The following is a 17,910-nucleotide window of genomic DNA, read 5'->3' on the forward strand; positions in this document are numbered from 1 at the left end:
GGATGGTACAGAAATGTTCATTGAAGACACAGAGGCAGGTGGCAGTTTGGAAGCACATAGATCTGAGTTTGAATTTTGATTCCACCCACACTTAATTAGCTGTGTGACCTTGAGCAGGTGACTTCACTTTTCCAAGCCTCAATTTCTGATCCTCCAAAAAGGAGATAATACATACCTTTTAGACTAGGATTAAATGAGGATTACATGAAAAATGTATTAAATGAGGATTACATGAAAATGCATGAAAAGCCACCAGCACCATGCCTCGTATATTGGAGGTGTTCAACGATGGTAGGTATTTCTTTTATTATTATCAGGAGAATAGTAAAGAGAATTAAGATTCAATTATGATGCTTTAGAAAGACCATACCTGAGCAAAGCTATGGAGTTCTAAGAGTTGCAGATACAAAAATGCTTAGTGCCAGATGTAAAATCTAGATGGAAGGGGTTGCAACAGGCAAGAGGCCATTTATCTAGGCTGAGTCCTGGTTTGAATTCAGAACCCCCTTTTCCCAGGATGTGTAGAAACCTAGGAAACCCCTGGGTAATAGCTCCCATTTCTAGTGTTTTTTCAGGAAAAACCTGTATAACCAGTTCTTACAGGTTTTGCAGAGGGTATTCAGGCATCAAGCTTGACTACATCATTTCTGGGGAGTCCCCCATTTCTAAAATTCCGGGTCAGCTGTCTCATTATGGCCACCATCATCTCGCCCCTTCACACTTGAATTCTAGTTTATAGCTGTACTCCTGGGCAGTAGGCTGGTCAGTGGTGTCATCCCCACTGGGTTAGGGAAGGGAGACTCAGAGAGGTCAGTCATTTTCCTGCAGCTGGATGTCAGCAGGTGGAGTCACATCCTGAAATCTATGTACCAGGTCCCATGCAAGAGATGTGGGAGACATGGGAATGTATCCAGCCAGAAAGAAAAGCAGAGCACAGCAAAACCATGGCATGAGGTAGAATATGCCAAGTTCCAACTAAAGCACCATCATATTTCTACAACTCAGTTCCACCCCTTGGTTTCCAGGTATGACAGCTTTGGCCGCCTGACAAATGTGACCTTCCCTACTGGCCAGGTGAGCAGTTTCCGAAGTGATACAGACAGTTCAGTGCATGTCCAGGTAGAGACCTCCAGCAAGGATGATGTCACCATAACCACCAACCTGTCTGCCTCAGGTGCCTTCTACACACTGCTGCAAGGTAAGTCAGGTGGGGGCCAGGGGACTTTAAGGCAGAGGGGTGGGAAGACCCCTTTGGAGGAGGATGGCACAAGAAATAGGCTGCTGCTGGAGCTGTCCAAGAACAGGAAAGCATTGCAACTCTCTGTATTATCACCTAATTTACAAAATACACCAGCCTGAGTCAAGTAAATTATCTCTCAGAAGCTTCAGAATAATATTTTATTGTCCTATTCTGTTATCAGAACAAAGGGCAGTGAATTCATTAGCTGCTCATCCAGGCGACCTCACTATTCTGCCATCCTAATGATTCCCAGATTAACAGACACACTCACACTGGTGTAGGTGAGGACAAAGGACAAGAATAATTACACGTAATTATGAAAGGGATGTGATTACGGAGAAGTCCTTCCTGAAGCCCAGGTGAGAAGGTTTGTGCCTCTTTTAGGATTTCATAGAAAAGAGACCCTTCTCTGCATTTGTCACATCATCCTGTTATGGGTTGATCTTGTAGCTTCAAGTAAAAAGATTTCACAAGGATGAAATCTTGCTGTTAACGATCTGCCTCAATTGTTCTCGTGGGATGTGGTGACCCAGGTGGGCTTGCAGCTTTGTGGGATTTAGTAAACTTGAAAAGAAAGAAGCCATCACCAGGGAAAGCTCTGCCTGATTTTTTCCTGCTCTATGGATGGCTCTTTGTACTTCCAAAGACTTTCACACGAAGCACTGAAAGGAGCCTCAGGCTAAGAGTCAGAGGCCCAAGTTCTAGTCCTGACTCTGCCACCACATCACCAACAGACCCTTGGTTTCTTCTCCAGAAAAAGAAAGCAAGCTGAAGCTGTGTGGAATGAGGTGAAGCGGTGAGAGGAGCAGGGGTTCTGGGTGGGTGCCAGTTCCCACCTGTGTGAACTGGCTGGAGTCACTCTTCTTCTCTGAGCCTTGGTCTCTGGGGCTGGGAAATGGGGCTGAATTTTAACACCTGCCCCACAGGGCTGCTCAGTCGATCTCTTTAGACAATGTAGTGACTAGCATGAGCCAAACACATAGTATTACTCGATAAGCAATTCTATTAGATTCATTAATTAATTAATTAGCAAGCAGTTTAACTTACCATAAGAAAATAAATGTATATTCTTACAACCACTTTTATTCCCAAATTTAGTCCTTTGCCTTTCAAAGAGCTCCAAGAACAATAAAGGTTCTCAAAGAAAGAGAAACCACACACTGGAATTTCTTCCTCACAAAGCACCTTTAACCGTAGTTTTTGAGGAAAACTCAGTGTTTTCGTTTATTCTCACACAATAGTCATCAACAGAAGACTTCTGTGACCAAATATAGGCAGAGGTGGGGTTCTCCCCACCATCAAGCAAGGAATCAGCTCTGCAGTGGACACCAGCTGGGTGTCCCCCAACTCAATTCCAGCACTATCTACCTGGAGATAGCCTCACATCCCTCAGATTGAGGGCTCAGTCCCCAAAACTGCCCCGCCATCCACCATACTTCAGATACCAGTCACGAATCTGGGCCTCTGGAACTTCTATCTCACTGGCTTCTAGTTGAGGTTTCCTTGACTGCTTCTTTGGGTGTAGTTAATTTACTGGAACAGCTCACAGAACTAGAGAAATACTTATATTTACCAGTTGATCATAAAGGATATAGATGAAGAGATGTGTATGCCAAGATGTAGGGTAAGAGGCATGGAGCTTTCACACCCTCCCCAGGTACATCGCCCTCACCCCTCCATGGACTTCCATATGTTCAGTTCCCCAAACCCTGTCTTCTTGGGCCTTTTACGGAGGCTTCATTGGATAGGCATGGTTGACAACCATGTAGAAATGTGATTGGACAAAAATGGTAAGATCTAAACCCAGCAAGGCCCGTCTCTTCGGATTCTTCTTGGCCTCTCTGTGCAGCACTCATTCCTCCCTCCAGGGTATGCAGCAGGATCGCCTCTGAAATGTAGGTCTTATGACCCACAGTCAGATTCGAGTTCTGCCTTGGAGAGGAGGGCAGGAGAAGGTCAGAGAGAGAGGCAGAGATTGTTTCCTAAGGTCTGCTTTTGAGTCCTGAAGTGCCTCAACATTAGAACAAAAGACTATAACAAGGGGGTATAGGAGTTATGAGCTGGGAACCATGAATATGTAATCATAATGTCACAAATGGGTTGGGACAGACCCCAGGCATTTCTGCTCTGACTGGATGATTGCCAAGCAAAGGTACAACTTCTGAGGCAGCCAAGATCTTGCCTGACCAAGGACTGCAGGACCACCAGTTACTCAGATGTCTTGTCCTTCAGGCCTGTCTTCTTCCCTGTGATTAAGAATTATCCATCCATTCCATACTGCTAAACGGGCTGTGAGTATTTTTCTCAAAGGTTCATGTGGGCTTTCTTATATTTGGGCAACTTTTTAAAATTTGAAAGTGCCACATTCCTCAGTTTTAAAATGTACCATCAATTTAATAACAACTTTTTAGGCAGAGGGAAAAAAGTCACACTGCTCAAAAGGCATACATGGACACATTCCAACTTCAAAAAACATTAAAATGTGAAAAGAAAAAGCCCTTCTTGGAATCCAGGAAACATGGTACCTGTTTTTCCTCTTTGGTAGCTCTGCCAAACTCTTTCCTTCTTGAGTACCAGGCTCAGATGCTCAGTTTTGCAGCTGCCTCACTAGAGTCTTTGTGAAAGCTCTTTCGGTTTCATCTTCTGTTTAAACTGTGGGAAGTAATAAGAACTAGCTGCTAATGAGCAGCAGCCTTGGGAAGTCACAGCCCACATTAAATGGGATCATCTGAGATGGGCCTCTACAGATGCTGTTCCCTCCAAGTCACCATTAATGGACATATGTGGATTCAGCAAGGAGCAGCTTTAAAGGATAAATTGACACAGGCTTTTTCACTGTTCAAAGGCAGAAAAATATAGATTGTCAGTGAATAATGCATAGCAAGTGTGAGGCAGATTTTAGAATTTTGCATGTGTGATAGAGAAAGATGGAGAGAGGAGGGAGTGAGAGAGAGGCTTTATAGAACCTATTCTCTTAACTGCCAATCTAAAGACAAGGGGCCCTATATCCAGGACCATGTTCAGCACTAGAGAAGTTCACCATGATATGTGTGTGTGTGTGTGTGTGTGTGTGAGAGAGAGAGAGAGAGACAGAGAGAGAGAGAAATGGGATGGTGGAGATAGAGGAGAGACAAGAGACACACATGACAGTGACTAGCACAGTGCCAGGCACATAAAACCAGTGACAGCTAACATTTACATAACACTATATGCCAAGTACAGTTCTCAGCTCTTCATATTCATGATCTCACTCAATCCTCAGAGCATCCTGCAAGGCAGGGTACGATTATTGTCCCAGTGTAGTGATGAAGTACCAGAGGCATGAAAGGTTAAGAATTTGGCCAAGGTCTTACAGCAAGGCAGTCACAGAGCTGGAACCTGAGCCGAAGTAGCCTGGCTCCAAAGCCAAGCTCTTAATCTTTGTGCCATAGTGCCTTTCACAGCACGCACTCAAATATTGGAGAATTTGTTCATTAACGGAGCAGTGACTCCCACACCCCTCAGCTGCGAGACCACTGAGGAGGCCCATAGAGAGGCTGAGGGGTGTACAGGACAGGGAGTCATGTATTCTGGCCAGTGGAAGAGGGGAAGCTTCTGGAAAGAGATGACATTTTAGCAGAGCCTGGAGGGAGTCTTAAGCCAACACTTACTGAAGAGGGGGGCAGTGCAGAGGAAACAGCCAGGGAAGGGCCAGAGACAGGAGAGTGCAGCGCAAACCCAGAGACAGTATTTTCATCTATAGAAAGCAACTCTATGTGCATTTTACAGCTGAAATCTACTTCTTTCACCAGAAGTTTCGTTTAGTTAAAAATCTAAGTTAAAATGTTTTAAATCAAATTTAAAATTTCAAATCATTTCTATGCTTAAATCATGGTCATATGCCCGTGACAATGATTTAAAACGTGTTTATGTTTTTTTGTTTTTGTTTTTGTTTTTTGGCATTCTGTCAGTGGTTTAAGTGTCAGAGTTATATTTTTCACCTTGTTATAAAGAACATTGTTACCTTAGAGTGTATCAAGAGCCTTAAAACTGTTCAACCTGCCAGGTATGGTGGCTCACACTTACAACCCCAATGCTTTTGGAGGCTAAGGTGGAAGGATTGCTTTAGCCCAGGAGTTCAAGGCCTGCCTGATCAAATATTGAAACCTAGTCTCTACAAAATATTTTAAAAATTAGCCACGTGTGGTGATGCATGCCTATAGTCCTAGCTACTTGGGAGGCTGAGGTTGGAGGACTGCTTGGACCCAGGAGTATGAGGTTACAGTGAGCTATGATCACATTGTACTACTGCACTATAGCCTGGGCAACAGAGCAAGACCCTGTCTCCAGAAAAAAAAAAAAAAAAAAAAAATTCAACCCTTTGCTCTGGTAATCCTACTTTTAGGAATCTATTTTGATTTGAAAATCTAAAATGAAGATATTGGATATTGATTTATCTGAAAAGTATTTTTGAGGTATAATTCACATAGCATGAAATTTACTCTTTAAAAACATACAATTTATAAAGCTGTGCGATCATCGCTATGATCCAATGCTGGAACATGTTTATCACCCCAAAGAGAAATCCCATATCCATTAGCAGCTGCTCCACATTCCCTCTTGCCCCTCAGCCTTTGGCAACCACTGTCTCTAGAGAGTTTTGCCTATTCTGGACATTTCGTGTAAGTGGAGTCAGACAATATGTAGCCTTTTACATCTGACTTCTATTTCACTTAGAATGATGTTTAAACTAAATATATACAGTGGTACTTATAATTCTGAAAAACTGGAATCAAACTGAATATTTGAGGCTTGCTTAAATAACTTATTTTCATACAGTGGGATATTGTATGGTCACTAAGAAAAATGTTTATGAAAAAATATTCAGGAACATGATATAATACAATGATCAGTGAAAAACTCTGTAACTGTTTTAAAACTCTTACCTATTTTAAACTGCAAGGGCATTTGGAAATATCCGAAAATCTACAAATATACAAAATATTTACAATGGTTTTCTTTGGATATTGAGATTCTGCATGGTCTTCTCCATGTATTTTCCTCGTTTTCTTCAATGATGATATATTGCTTTTACAGTTAAGAAAAGCATCCTTTAAAGTCCCCTCCACTGCCTCTGCTGTCCTCACACCTCCCTCCCTCTTCGATCCTTCTGAGCAGTCTGTGCCTGTCCTCTCCTGCAGACCAAGTCCGGAACAGCTACTACATTGGGGCCGACGGCTCCCTGCGGCTGCTGCTGGCCAACGGCATGGAGGTGGCACTGCAGACCGAGCCCCACTTGCTGGCTGGCACTGTCAACCCCACCGTGGGCAAGAGGAATGTCACACTGCCCATTGACAACGGCCTCAACCTGGTGGAGTGGCGGCAGCGCAAGGAGCAGGCTCGGGGCCAGGTCACTGTCTTCGGGCGCCGGCTGCGGGTGAGCGAGGTCTCTGGAGGTGGCTGTGTCCTGAGGGGAAAGGAGAAGGGTGAATCTGGAGAACTGGTCTCTGTTCTGGAAATTCCCTGGGACCTCAGTTTACTCATCTGCAAAAGGGGGGAACTAAAGCAGGGAACCATGTGTGATCAGAGACCCTTGATGTCTTTTTAGTTTTGACTTGTAGAAAGACTACTGGCTTTGGTGGTAGATGGGTCTGAGTTGAATTTCCAGCTTATATTATTCCCTGAGTGAGCTTGGACAGATCACTAGTCTTAGAGCCTCAATTTCATCATCTATAAAGTGGGAAGGACAAGACCAATTTTACAAGTTGCTACAAGGATTAGAAGTAATAATATATAAAAAGCCAGGCATGGTGGCTCACGCCTGTAATCCCACCACTTTGGGAGGCTGAGGCAGGCAGGTCACGAGATCAGGAGATCGAGACCATCCTGGCTAACATGGTGAAACCCCGTCTCTACTAAAAATACAAAAAAATCAGCTGGGCGTGGTGGTGGGCGCCTGTAGTCCCAGCTACTCGGGAGGCTGAGGCAGGAGAATGGTGTGACCCCAGGAGGCAGAGCTTGCAGTGAGCCAAGATCACACCACTGCACTCCAGCCTGGGCAACAAAGCGAGACTCTGTCTCAAAAAAAAAAAAAAAAAAAGTAATATATTAAGCATCTTAGAGTCTGGCTCATAGCAAATGGTCAATAATAGCTAGTCTTATTGTTATTGCTATTATTTATTACCATTATTGCTATTACTGTTGCTAACATGTCCCAAAATTCAGTTCAGCTACTTAGAACCTAAGCTACATTCTCCAAAATGACCTCATCTGAGCCATCACTGCTGGGGCTGGCATCATGGTCTTATATTCAGAGTGCTTTTGAATATGTGGATGCCCTGAGCCAGCTCCTTGTCTGCCTCACATCCCATGTTTCCGTAGAATACAGCCTCTGCCAGGGCCTGAGTGCCCAGCTTCTTTTTCCGCCACCTTGAGAAAGGCAGGTGATGAACAGAGGGAAAGTTAATGAACTAGCCGTGGCTTTCAGCATAGCACCTTGCAGGCCACGGGTGCTCGAGAGATACCTGCTGACCTGAAACTAACTACAGAACTGAGCGACATGTTCCTAACATTCCAGAAGTGTCCTCAGAGCAACACAGCTCAGACTCTCTTAAGTCCCCTGCCCTTCAGCAAAGAAAGTTCATTGAAGCCCCTCTTTTATACATGAGACAACCGAGATCCAGAGAGGGTAAACGATTTTTCCAGAGTCTCATAGCGAGGTGTTGGTAAAGACTAGAAAATAGGCCAGGCACAGCAGCTCATGCCTGTAATCCCAGCACTTTGGGAGGCTGAGGCGAGCAGATTGTTTGAGGTCAGGAGTTCGAGACCAGCCTGGCCAACATGGTGAAACTCCATCTCTACTAAAAATACAAAAAATTAGCCGGGCATGGTGGTGGACACCAGTAATCCCAGCTACTCAGGAGGCTGAGGCAGGAGAATTGCATTGAACTTCAAATGCTCATAGCTTGCAGTGAGCTGAGATCCGGCCACTGCACTCCAGCCTGGGCGACAGAGCGAGACTCCGTCTTCAAAAAAAAAAAAAAAAAAAAAACTAGAAAAATAGGCCCACAGCAGCTACAGAAACATTAAGTGACTTATCCAATATCACACAACTGGCAAAACCAGGCTTCATTTGTTCCCTCAACAGCCAAGAGCTCTAGCGACTATCTACTGTGGGAAACAGCTTTGCAGCAGCTCTCTGAGGAAGGCCTAGCTTTCTTTGTTCTCTGCGGCCTCACTGAGCCCCCGTCTGAATTTGCAGAGACTCCTGCATGCGCCTCTGAGGCAGTGTCCTCAGTGGGAAGTTTGACCTGGGTTTGATTCCCGCCTGTGCCGTGTGGAGCCTTGAGCAGCTCCTCTGAGCCTCAGGTGCCTCTGCAGAAACAAGATAATACACTCAACGCACCTAGCCCAGTGCCAATAGACTCCAGGTGCTCAATAAATGGCAGCGAGTAGCATGATTAGGATTTCCTCTCTGCTGTGTGAACTGGACCAAAAGTTTCCTAGGCTTTAACTGGTCCCTCTCCCAACCTGAGATTGATGGTGCTGTAGTCAGGTGGCCACGTCCACATGTCCTCCCAAATAAATGGCCACCCACAGTGGTGGCAGGTGGCATTAGAATGTTAGCTGGGTGTGCCTCCCCATAATGGAGCTCATTTTTTATACAACTGGGAACTTTTTTAATAAAGAGGTGAAATAATCTCACTGCCGCCCCTGCCGAGCACAGAACGCATTAGGCGGCTCCCCAGTGAGCTGTTTAATTTTATTAATTTTGCCAAAAAAGGTACAGCTCCCCTTCACTAGAGATCCTCCAGGGATAAAGCGGGGCAGCTGGCTCGGTGGTACCACCCTGAGGGGAGTCATAGGCGGACCTTCCAAAAGATACTTTAAAAAGGCCTCTGTCATTGTTGGTGGCACAGCCCCCGTATCTTCCTGTGCCCTCTCTGAGAATAACACAGCTTCAGCCTCCAACGCCTCTGAGTTTTCATGGGAATCATCTGCCACACAGTTTCTGCGTCTGCAAGTGTGTCTGATTACCCCAGGGAAGGTAATCTTATTATAACCAGGTCATTCACAGCTAAAGTCAGCATCGTCATTATAAATCGTTATTTTCAAGGCCTTAGGATTTGTATGGGAGAAGGGGGAGACACACACGTCTCTCCTTCCTGGGATATGACCAGGATCATTTGCTGTCATTTAATGGAAATAATTCCAACCATTTATTCAGTACCTTCCATGTGCTTAACACTCCACTGATTTACTAAGTTTCTTCAACCTTCACAACAACTGTTGTTATACAGAGTAAGAAACTGAGACTCGGAGAGGGGATGGCACTTGCCCAAGGTTGATAGAAAAGTTGGTCACAAAGTTGCAGCTAGAATCCTGGTCTTCATTCCTAGACCTGGACCCAATTTTTTTAACCACACAGGGATCCAGAGGGCCTTTCATTGCCTCGGTCCACACATACCATTTTGCATCACGTGACCTAATTATCTGCTTTCCTCTTGGGTCTTCTTTACTACTTGTCAACCTTAAGCAATGACTAGTGGAAGAGACAGAAAATGTGCCCAAATGTCCCATAAGGCCAGACACCAATTAGCGGGAACCAGTATTTTCGCTCCAGAATACCTGGCAATGTTTCAGGGACCACCAATGCCTACAGGGCAAATCCAAATACAGAAACAGGCCCCTGAAGTATATTTCTTTATTAAAATATAAAAACCCTGACTTACCACTATGTCTGTAGGAGCCCTGTCCTTCTGACTCTGAAAGGAAATTGAAGTGTGTGCTGACCTAGCAGCCCAGGTGGAGTTTATACAAAGCACTCCCGATCCTGAAGGCAGGAGCAAAGTGCCTCAAAGCCAGGACTGTGTCCCCATTCGGCCCACAGCCAAAAGAACCACCCCGGTGACAAACGCTCACTGCCTCCCAGCACCTCGGGGAAGATGTCAGGTACTGACTCTGGCAATCAAGAAGCCCTGATTGTCGTGGCAAGGCAGGAGACACCCCAGAGGGGCTGGGAAGTCCAGAGCCCCCAGAAGGCCAAGAATTGCTCAGAGGACCACTGAGTGTTTGGTGGCACGTTGTACGGGTGAGAGTCAAGTCCAGACTCCATCACTCACCAGCCACAAGATCCAGGGTGAATCCGTTCACCTCCCTGAGCTTTGGTGTCCTCGGTGTCTGGTGTGGAGCAGACGGGTCAGTTTATTTGCTGGGCTCACTTCGTAGGTCTCTTTTCAGCAGGGAGTCAAGAAGGATCTGCCTTTTAAAATGTGTCCTCATTAGAAGAATCGCATTAGAAAACATGCAGATCCTCTTTGGTCACAGCTACTGATTTCGCAACATAGGCATCGTCTTCATCCTCACAACAGCCCTGTGCAATTGGCATTATTGTCCCCATTTTACAGGTGAGGAAACTTCACAGAGCTGACGAATGACAGAGCCAGGATTCAAACCCATGTCTGTTGCTGCGCAGGACCTGTGCTCCCTCCTCTACTCAAGAGCTTCCCAGCAGAGCTGAGAGCCACGTGGACCATCAGACCAAAGTTCTCATGGTCCAGATTAATGTTCTCTCTCCTTTCAATCTTTCTCCAGGTTCACAACCGAAATCTCCTGTCTCTGGATTTTGACCGTGTAACACGCACAGAGAAGATCTATGATGACCACCGAAAGTTCACCCTTCGGATTCTGTACGACCAGGCGGGGCGGCCCAGCCTCTGGTCACCCAGCAGCAGGCTGAATGGTGTCAACGTGACATACTCCCCTGGGGGTCACATTGCTGGCATCCAGAGAGGCATCATGTCCGAAAGAATGGAATACGACCAGGCGGGCCGCATCATATCCAGGATCTTCGCTGATGGGAAAACATGGAGCTACACGTACTTAGAGAAGGCAGGTGTCTGTCTCCCTGCATCACTGGCCTTGCCATACAGAAGGCCAATCGTTCATGGCCAAGCCCAGCCTGGTGGCCTCAGTGGGCTATATCTGACCCATGTCTCTGAAAGGAAATGTTCAGGAAAATCTGCCACAGAGGGCAGGGGGTCCCAAGAGGCATCTAGATAGATCATGGAGATGGCATGGCAGGTGGCGGTCCTAGGGCAGGAGAACATGAAAGACCTGCCTGATAGAGTAGAGGCCCAAACACTCACTGGACTTGCAGAGCAGGACTCACGGTTCAGACCCAGGTCAAGGGTCTGCTCCCAGGTCTAGGGCATGTGGTACAATTCAGTTGTGGAGAACCAGGCAGAAGCCTAGGGATCAGTACTTAGGAAGGAGGCACTGAGCTTCAAGTGTTGGACATGGCCTTAGTAAGTCTATTCTGCTATAGGGTCAGAACTCATTTCATCCCAGGGGTAGGAATCAGAAATGACCTAAAATCAAAAGTTGGTCTCAAATAGGAGAAAATGGTAGCTTTTCAGCATAAAGCCTTTAGGCCTATTATCTGCTGATCTTTTCCTGAGAACAAGTGCACTGCATGCCCCAGTTCTGGTATCCAGATCCCTGCTTTGTTTCCTGACCCTGGTGACCCATCCAGGGCCTACACTGTGCTTGCTCTGAGGTGAGTCTCCTCTACACACTGGGTGAGTATCCCCAAAAGTGACGTTCTGTGCTAGTACTGAGAGAGAGACCTTGGAGGTCATCCAACATACGGAAAACCCAAACCCAGAGAGGAGAGGAACTTTCCCAGGGCCACACAAGGAGTCCATTGTTAGAAACCGGCTTCTCCCATTCCCATCACAGCCTGCCCTACCCCAGGGTAGGCGTATGACCTGTCATTGTGCAAAGCCTTAAATGCCCTTTTCAAATATGGTCTTCATGCTGCAAGCCACAGGGAGTCAGCAGAAACTGTTTAGCAGGTAAAATAAATTGTCAGACTGTGTTTGGGGGAGCTTATTCTTGCCTGAGTAGGAAGATTGGTTTGAGAAGTCCGGGGCAAGGAAGCCAGACTGCCGTACACACTTCAGGCCAAAGCTTCTCGACCATTCTCACACCCCACCACACACAAAAGTAACCAGGTCTATACTGCACAAAGGGGCAAACGCACGAGGCTGCTCACCATAGGACAGCAAATGGCCTGAGTACCTGGCCCCAGGTAGGTTACAGATGTGCCTAGGCCCCAGGTAGGTTACAGATGTGCTAAGGTTAAAGGTGTGCTAAGATGAGACTGAGAGAAAGCCTCATCTTGGCACATCTGTAACATATTTGCAGTATCCTGTGGCACTCCTGTTGGAAAGCTCTGGTTGGAGCACAACTCAAGAGAACCATGGAAACTCAGGATTCTCCTTGGACATTCATTCCTTCCCTTTAAGTCTCGAGTATGTAGAGCTACCCATTCTCCTCACCACCCTCCTCTCATCTCTTGGTTTTCCTCTCCCTCCAGTCCATGGTGCTGCTACTACACAGCCAGAGGCAGTATATCTTTGAGTTCGACAAGAATGACCGCCTCTCTTCTGTGACGATGCCCAACGTGGCACGGCAGACACTAGAGACCATCCGCTCAGTGGGCTACTACAGAAACATCTATCAGCCCCCTGAGGGCAATGCCTCAGTCATACAGGACTTCACTGAGGATGGGCACCTCCTCCACACCTTCTACCTGGGCACTGGCCGCAGGGTGATATACAAGTATGGCAAACTGTCGAAGCTGGCGGAGACACTGTACGACACCACCAAGGTCAGTTTCACCTATGACGAGACGGCAGGCATGCTGAAGACCATCAACCTACAGAACGAGGGCTTCACCTGCACCATCCGCTACCGTCAGATTGGGCCCCTGATCGACCGGCAGATCTTCCGCTTCACCGAGGAAGGCATGGTCAATGCCCGTTTTGACTACAACTATGACAACAGCTTCCGGGTGACCAGCATGCAGGCTGTGATCAACGAGACCCCGCTGCCCATTGATCTCTATCGCTATGATGATGTGTCAGGCAAGACAGAGCAGTTTGGGAAGTTTGGTGTCATCTACTATGACATTAACCAGATAATCACCACAGCTGTCATGACCCACACCAAGCATTTTGATGCATATGGCAGGATGAAGGAAGTGCAGTATGAGATCTTCCGCTCGCTCATGTACTGGATGACTGTCCAGTATGATAACATGGGCCGAGTAGTGAAGAAGGAGCTGAAGGTGGGACCCTACGCCAATACCACCCGCTACTCCTATGAGTACGATGCTGACGGCCAGCTGCAGACAGTCTCCATCAATGACAAGCCACTCTGGCGCTACAGCTATGACCTCAATGGAAACCTGCACTTACTGAGCCCTGGGAACAGTGCACGGCTCACACCGCTACGGTACGACCTCCGCGACCGCATCACTCGGCTGGGTGATGTGCAATACAAGATGGACGAGGATGGCTTCCTGAGGCAGCGTGGCGGTGATATCTTTGAGTACAACTCAGCTGGCCTACTCATCAAGGCCTACAACCGGGCTGGCGGCTGGAGTGTCAGGTACCGCTACGACGGCCTGGGGCGGCGGGTGTCCAGCAAGAGCAGCCACAGCCACCACCTGCAGTTCTTCTATGCAGACCTGACCAACCCCACCAAGGTCACCCACCTCTACAACCACTCCAGCTCTGAGATCACCTCCCTCTACTACGACTTGCAAGGACACCTCTTTGCCATGGAGCTGAGCAGTGGTGACGAGTTTTACATCGCTTGTGACAACATCGGGACCCCTCTTGCTGTCTTTAGTGGAACGGGTTTGATGATCAAGCAAATCCTGTACACAGCCTATGGGGAGATCTACATGGATACCAACCCCAACTTTCAGATCATCATAGGCTACCATGGTGGCCTCTATGATCCACTCACTAAGCTTGTCCACATGGGCCGGCGAGATTATGATGTGCTGGCCGGACGCTGGACTAGCCCAGACCACGATCTGTGGCAGCACCTTAGTAGCAGCAACATCATGCCTTTTAATCTCTATATGTTCAAAAACAACAACCCCATCAGCAACTCTCAGGACATCAAGTGCTTCATGACAGGTAAGGACCACGGCTCACTCAGGGCAGGACCCCATAAAGTGCTCTTACTACCTAACAAGACTTAGTCTTCTTTGAGAAAGGTGGTGTAAGGTGACAGGAAACACTGACTTTCTCTTAGAGCAGCGTTTTCCGAAGTCCATTTGAAGAAACACTAGTTCAGAAAATACTCTGGAAAAATAGTTCCAGCATCAAATAAATTTGTCAGGGTCACCACCATTATTACATTTTCATAGCACATTTCGGTGTATGATAAGCTCTGGGAAGTGCGATAAAAGTGAACTATTTAATATATTTGCCCGCTATTTCTCAAACTTATTTGACTGTGAAAGCCCCTTTTTCACCATGAAATCCTAATATCTCATTGGATACATCCCATGGATTGCACTTTAGGAGTTTCTGACACACAAATCAAACTGCTTATGAGTCCTTGACTGGGTTAAGGTATGGCTTTAAAAAAAAAAAATTAGTTGTCAATCTGAGATAATATAAGAACAGAGTGAAGGATGCACCATTTTGAAGCTGTGACATGTTACAAAAATTATTTAACTGCCCTGAATTCCAGTTTCCTGATATGTAAATTGAAGTTAGAATATCTACCTATAAGTTAAATATGTGTATTATAAACCCTAGAGAAATCACTAAAAAGATAAAAACTAAAAAAAGAGTCCTAGCTAATAAGTCAACAGTGGAGATAAAATGGAAGACTAAGAAAATAATCCAAAGAGGGCAGGAAAAGAGGGGAAACAAGGATAAGGAACACATGGAACAAGAGAAACTAACATCTACCTTCTAGGGTGGTTGCAAGGGTGAAATGAAATACTTCATGAGGTTCCTAGCACAGTGCCTGGCTCATGTGGGTTCCGTTTCCTTTACCCTCTGACTTGAAAAGTGAGCTCTGCCTTCCACTAGCATGAAAGCAACTGGAATATAAAGTGTCCCAGGGTCCCACAAGCAGGGATGTCTCCAGCAACCACAGCCCTCCCAGCAAGCAGCCAGTCCCAGGTTAGCCACAGAGGCCCCCAACCCCACAGAGAGTGGGTAGGGGTTTGGGTAAAGCCCACGCTTTTTACATAAGAGAGTTTGTGGTAGGCAAAAATTGGGCACATCCCAACTTGCAAAGCCAGTAGTCTCTCCCCTCTTTTGTCTTGCAATTCAGTCCTCTTGCCCTCTTTTATGGCAGTTTCCTTCATCCTACCCCTGCCTCTTCTGTGCAGCCACTGTTTCAGGCATTGGGGATAGAAAGATGATCCCTACATTCCAGGAATTTTCACTGTAAGGGGAGAGACAGGCAACTGCTGTCAAGAGGGGAGGGCCATGGCAAAGGTTTGCACAGATGCCCCTTGAAGCACAGAGGAGGAGTCACCTGCTCTGCCCAGGGCATTCTGGGAAGTCTTCACAAAGTAACTGACATTTGAGGCCAGCTCCTGAGTGGGTGTTCACCAGATAATGGGGGAGAAAGACATCCCAGAGAGAGAAGGCAGCACATATAATACAAAAGTGTAGAGGGGCAACATGACAGCTCACGTGAATACCCCTTACAGACATGGCTTCCCAGCTCCCAAACTTGGTAGCCCCCACCTGGAACCTGTTTCTGCTGACAGCAGTAGAAGAATTCCTTTTTCAAGAAGAGTTCCACATTATCACACGTTGAGAGCAGGCATCCCAAGCATAGGAAAGAGGGGAGAACAGCATCCTAAGCATAGGAAAGAAGGGAGAACAAGGTGGTGGACAGGTGTGATGAAAACAGACTTGGGGCCTATGGATAAACATGAATATCCTAACAATGTTTCACAGCCTTCATCGTGCTCAACTTGGCTGCTAGTTCTAGAGAAACTTGACAGATTGAGATGACATTTCCATTACATCTGTCTGCATTAAGCACACCCCCTGCCTCACCCTCCAGTGAGTTTCCTGTGAGATGTCTTGGCAGGTTACTGTAGCTGAAAAAAATATGGTGAAATAGGAAACGTACTTTTCTATCAAAAAAAAAATCATTGCATCTTGCCAAAATATTACTCCCTCCCCGCTTTTTCTTTGTATACCACCATATACATATGGTCTCCTTCCAGAATACCACTAACATAACTAACTCTCTATGCTATCTGGCACTTGGCAGATATGCTCTCCTTTAAACTTTGCAACAACCGTGAGATCACCATCATTATCTCCATTCTGCAGATGAGACTCCAAATGTCATCTGAGGCTCTAGTGAAGGGTTTGTCCAGAGTCACACAGATGTAGACCATGGAGCTAGGACTCTAATCCAGGGCTCTCCGACTCCAGAACACCTTCCACTACAATCCTGCTGGCCTCCAAATCCAGCTTTTAACAAAGCAACCAACCACCAAGGGGCACCTAACATTTTCAGTTTGGGTTCCATATTCTAGTCAGTTAAATCCAGCAAAGAGTATATTATTTACACTTACTCCTTGCCAAACCGGTACTAAGGATCCAGAGAGGAGTGAGGTATAATACCCACCTTCATAGACCACAGGGTCCAAGACAGCTTTTCTCGAATTTCTTTGCCTGTGAACCCACCATAAGAAAAAGGTTTTATGTTGCAATAAAACACTAAGACAAAAGGTTTGCAAAAGAATACTTAAGTGTGATGCACTCATTTTCTAATCTAGTCTGTTCCATTTCAATAAAAATGCTGGTCATGATTCACAAAATTGATTTTACTACATAGTGGGTCATATCCTACATTTGAAAACCCATGGTGTGCAAAGAAGAGATTTCATATAAGCAGTTAAGTTTTTAGCAAATTTGAAAAGATTTGCAATCACGAATAAGAACCAAGATACTATTACTTCTCGCTAAACCTTTCCTCTTAGCATCCAGGTAGACTACATGCATCTTCATTCACATTCAGCAACAACAACAACAACAAAATTCTTTTTTTTTTCCAAAAATTTCTTCAAGTGTCCTGAGATATATTCCAGCGAGATAGGCTTAGGTCACAGGACAATCCCTGAAGCACTTACTGTGGCTGGAGGGAAAGAATGCACTGATTGGCTTAGCCTAGGTCACATGCTAACCCCTTAGGTGGAGTCAACTTCCCTGTAATTACACTAATACTCCAGAAAGGAAAGAGAAGGCAGAATGGGCTGCTGGGAAGGCAACCAAAAGATGTCCACTACCAATATACCATGTACATCATTGCACTCTATCTTCACTTGATGCTTGTGAGGTGGGATCACTGACCCCATTCACAAAGGGGAAAAGTGAGGTTCTGAGGTTCAGAGAGCTAAAGTAACTGGCCCACTAAGAAGTGGCAAGGCTGGATTAGAGCTCTGCTCTGATTCCAAAACCCTCATTCTTGGATTCAAATATACTTTGTAAAGAACAAAACCACACATATGAAAGAGATTATTGGTTGGGTGTGGGGGCTCACACTTGTAATCCCAACACTTTGGGAGGCCGAGGTGGGCAGATCACTTGAGGTCAGGAGTTCAAGACCACCCTGGCCAACATGGTGAAATCCTGTCTCTACTAAAAATACAAAACTTAGCTGGGAGTGGTGGTGCACACCTGTAATCCCAACTACTCGGGAGGCTGAGGCAGGAGGATTGCTTCAACCTGGAATGCAGAGGTTGCAGTGAGTCAAGATTGTGCCACTGCACTCCAGCCTGGGTGACAGTGAGACCCTGTCAAAAAAAAAAAGGAAAGAAAGAAAGAGAGAGAGAGAGAGAAAGA

The 17,910-nt window shown here is 46.1% G+C and overlaps 1 protein-coding gene across 1 annotated transcript in view; it reads left to right on the plus strand.

The window, feature by feature from the left end:
• TENM4 (teneurin transmembrane protein 4) overlaps window positions 1-17,910 on the plus strand; it is a 792,673-nt gene that overhangs the window by 762,790 nt on the left and 11,973 nt on the right. Inside the window, exons 29-32 of the mRNA XM_011989697.1 lie at window positions 1,026-1,198; window positions 6,421-6,656; window positions 10,814-11,110; window positions 12,600-14,214. Coding sequence (XP_011845087.1) covers window positions 1,026-1,198; window positions 6,421-6,656; window positions 10,814-11,110; window positions 12,600-14,214 — 2,321 coding nt within the window. The remainder of the gene's footprint in view (window positions 1-1,025; window positions 1,199-6,420; window positions 6,657-10,813; window positions 11,111-12,599; window positions 14,215-17,910) is intronic.

This window comes from Mandrillus leucophaeus, unplaced genomic scaffold (assembly GCF_000951045.1).
Source record: "Mandrillus leucophaeus isolate KB7577 unplaced genomic scaffold, Mleu.le_1.0 Scaffold360, whole genome shotgun sequence".
Lineage (NCBI taxonomy): Eukaryota > Metazoa > Chordata > Mammalia > Primates > Cercopithecidae > Mandrillus > Mandrillus leucophaeus.